General features: G+C 40.1%; 1 protein-coding gene across 1 annotated transcript; it reads right to left on the minus strand.

Moving 5' to 3' along the window:
- On the minus strand, window positions 2,060-2,368 carry LOC8065880 (dolichol phosphate-mannose biosynthesis regulatory protein). Its single transcript, XM_002440685.1, has 2 exons — window positions 2,279-2,368; window positions 2,060-2,179 (listed from the first exon to the last, which is right to left on the minus strand). Exons 1-2 carry the CDS (start codon window positions 2,366-2,368, stop codon window positions 2,060-2,062), a joined length of 210 nt encoding a protein of 69 aa, XP_002440730.1.

A 3,317-nucleotide genomic window follows, 5' to 3' on the forward strand; every position in this document is an offset into this window, starting at 1 on the left:
AGTTCTGATGGGATCCGGTGCTTTAGTGCTGGTATGATCGCATCCGACATACCGTGCGTTCTCCTCCCCTTTATGCCCGCGCCTCCGTGTACGGCCCGCCCATAGCTCCTTCGACGGCGCCGCCTAGGAACGCGGAGAAAATATGACAAAGGAACGGCCAAAAATAAAAAGAAAGACCTTTCTTTTGAAAAAACAAACAAATAGAATTTGGATAACTTTGCACGCAATAAAATTTGGATAACTTTGTATTTTTACTATAAGTTAGACCAATAGAATTTGGATAAGTCTAAAATTTTACTATGAGAAGGATTAGATGCAATAAAATGGAAATTTACCTTGGCTTAGACCCAATAAATTTTGGTTAACTTTGTATTTTTACTATGAGTTAGACCAGTAGAATTTGGCTAAGTCTGAAATTTTACTATGACAAGGACATACAAATTTTACAACAAGATGAACATACTGAAATTTTACTGCCACTACGACGTACGCAAAATTTACTATTCTTTCGAGTAGAATGGACCACCTTATTTACTACGACCTGGAATGGGGAAGTGAAATTTACTATGCTTTGGAACGGGATGGATTGCGAAATTTACTATGATTTGGAATTGTTCCAAGTGGAATACAACCTAATGTAAATACAAGTTCTACAGAGTTCCCTACCTTTGGGAGTGGGATACTCAGTCTCGCCGAAGAAACATAACTTGTTTTAGAGTCGTACTAAATATGATGTTTATATTTTAGCACTTGACCTCCCCTCTCTTTTACGTAATTTCTAGCTCCGGCATTGTTTGTAATGGTGAGGTATGTGTTGCACAAGAACAATCAATCAAGCATGTGTCAATGGACTGCCCTGTTGCCAAGATTTTTTGGGGTCAAGCAAAGAAGATGACTACCTGTTAAAATGCCTAAACTGCATCCACTTACTTCGGCTGTTCGGCACATGACCTAGTCGATCCGGCTCTGTGTTCTACGAAGGATGCAGCTACCATCTTATGCGGAATGTGGGGTTTCGGCCAAATGGTATGACCACTCGAATGCCCTGGCCACTAAAGCTATGGCATGTCGGGACGGCATGCAGTTTGCATGGAAAAGGGGTGTGCGAAAACTACTGGTGGAGACTGACTGTCAGGTTTTGGTGAATCCGTAGAAGAACCTAGATCATATTATGCAACAAATGGCAGATCTAAGCTGGAGCTTTGAGGTTTTCAGTTTATGTTTTGTCACTACAAAATGTAATAGTTAGCTCCCTAGTGTGCTATATTGAATTCTTGTGGAAATCCGGTGGACGAGTGGCTTTTAGCTCCACCAGGCCTATCAATGATGATGATTGTAACCTTGCTAATGACTAATATAAAGCTTGGGTTAATCTTAAAAATAAGCAAAGTTGCCTAACTATTGAATGCAGAAACTGAAGGATACTGAGGTGCAGACTCGGGAGGCAATGCTGTGTATGACCTTTTTTTTTTTTTTGCTTTTTTTAATCAAACGGTTGCCATGAGATGTACAAGAATCTTACAGCAAAAAAAAAAAAAAAAAACAAGAAAACACACACAGACACACAATAGCTTAAAAATGCATCCCTAGCTTCAGCTCCTACTGCATGCCACAGTCTTGCCTCTTCTTTTAACTTACTAAGGAGGCCACCTGCCATTGCGTGCAGACGATGATACAAAATTCTTGCATCGGAGAGTTCAAAAGAGGATGAGTGAGCGGTCGTCTTTTAGTCACTGTCAACCGTTCAGCATAGGCTGATTAGAAATAATAATGTCTGATATGTGTATAACTACAGTTTAGATGAACACTGCTTTTAGTTGACCACCAAAATCTAAATTACAACAAATACATCCAAATTACAAAGTAAACACCTTGGAAGTATGACAGAACTGATTACAGAACCGAGCTTCTAACATACTCTGAACTCATGCGTTTCATCGCAGTAAGTCAATAACACTGCAGTGTACGTGGCAAATCGATCAAGTGGTCTTCTTCTTCTTCTTCTTCTTCTTCTTCTTCTTCTTCTTCTTCTTCTTCTTCTTCTTCTTTCACTTGAGCATCACAAGACCCACACGCTCAAGAATGAAACGAGAACTACGCCCGCCAGCACTGATATCAAATTCGCATACTTTTGAGGCAGGAAATACTTGTGCACAAAGTGATCCCTGTCAACGAATGGCTGGGTGGGAATAAGAGGAACAAAATAACCATTCAGAAGCAAAGTCATAAAAATAATTCTACTTGAACTGAAACTGAAAACATCTTAGAAGTCACTAACCAAAATAATGACCCACAATGTATAGTATGTAATTATGGATAAGCTTGTCAGAGTCAGTAGAAAACCGACTAGCTTGTCACCCAGTTCCATTTGTCTGAAAATAGTAGATATTAAAAACTTTGTAAGTTCACCAAATGATGGCAGATGAATGAATATCACAATTCAAAGCAGATGTTTTTTTTTCTATGATGTACTCATAATCTGAACTGTACATATTCTTGAATGCTCGTTCCCTGCTGTTTCCATAAAAGTAAATCAGATTTTTTAAAAGTATGTTTTAGGAGCGCATTCACCTGCTGTTTCCATAAAATAGAACAATTATCGGAGTTTCAACAAAGTTGCTGCATAGCCAATACTGAAGGAACTTTTATCAAGAGTGTATTGGGTTCAAACCTGACTGTGGACAAAGGGCGACCAGAGGTGGCAATGTGGTGGGCTGACCGATCCAAGGGGGTGCCGGATGGCTCGCTACTGCAGCAGCTCGGGCCCCACTTCGTCCTACGTGGTCCCTGGATGATTACCTTACAAATTTCGTAAGTTCCCCAATCAAATTTTGTTCGTAAACACGATGTGTCTCCCCCTACACTTATTTTCTATATAATCTTTTCTGCACAATAGGTGGAGACAAATACATATCCAAAAATAGAGACAGCAGGTAATCATAATAAGACTTAATAATAACTGAATAAGGCACTTTATTTATTACAAACCAAGCAAACCAATTACTTTAACAACTGAGCTAAAAACGAACCTAAGAGTAAGGGTACGGACCTAGCAACTTTAACCTAGTATATATCGTCTGCAAAGTCTCTGACTCTTAGTTTGTAATCAGAAATTTTTACTCAGCAAATAAAGAGTCAGAGACTTTATTTTTACTCTTAGGAGTAGGCCAGCTCCTGCTCACCGGTGACCCACCGCCCTACAATGCTGACCATGCATGTGTGCGAGGACACACAGCTGCCTACTCTGCCACTGGTGCATCACAAGTAGGAGCTACACACCGTGAAGCTTCGCCCTCACCCATATCTCTCAGGCCGAC

The sequence above is a fragment of the Sorghum bicolor genome, chromosome 9, assembly GCF_000003195.3.
Source record: "Sorghum bicolor cultivar BTx623 chromosome 9, Sorghum_bicolor_NCBIv3, whole genome shotgun sequence".
Taxonomy (NCBI): Eukaryota; Viridiplantae; Streptophyta; class Magnoliopsida; order Poales; family Poaceae; genus Sorghum; species Sorghum bicolor.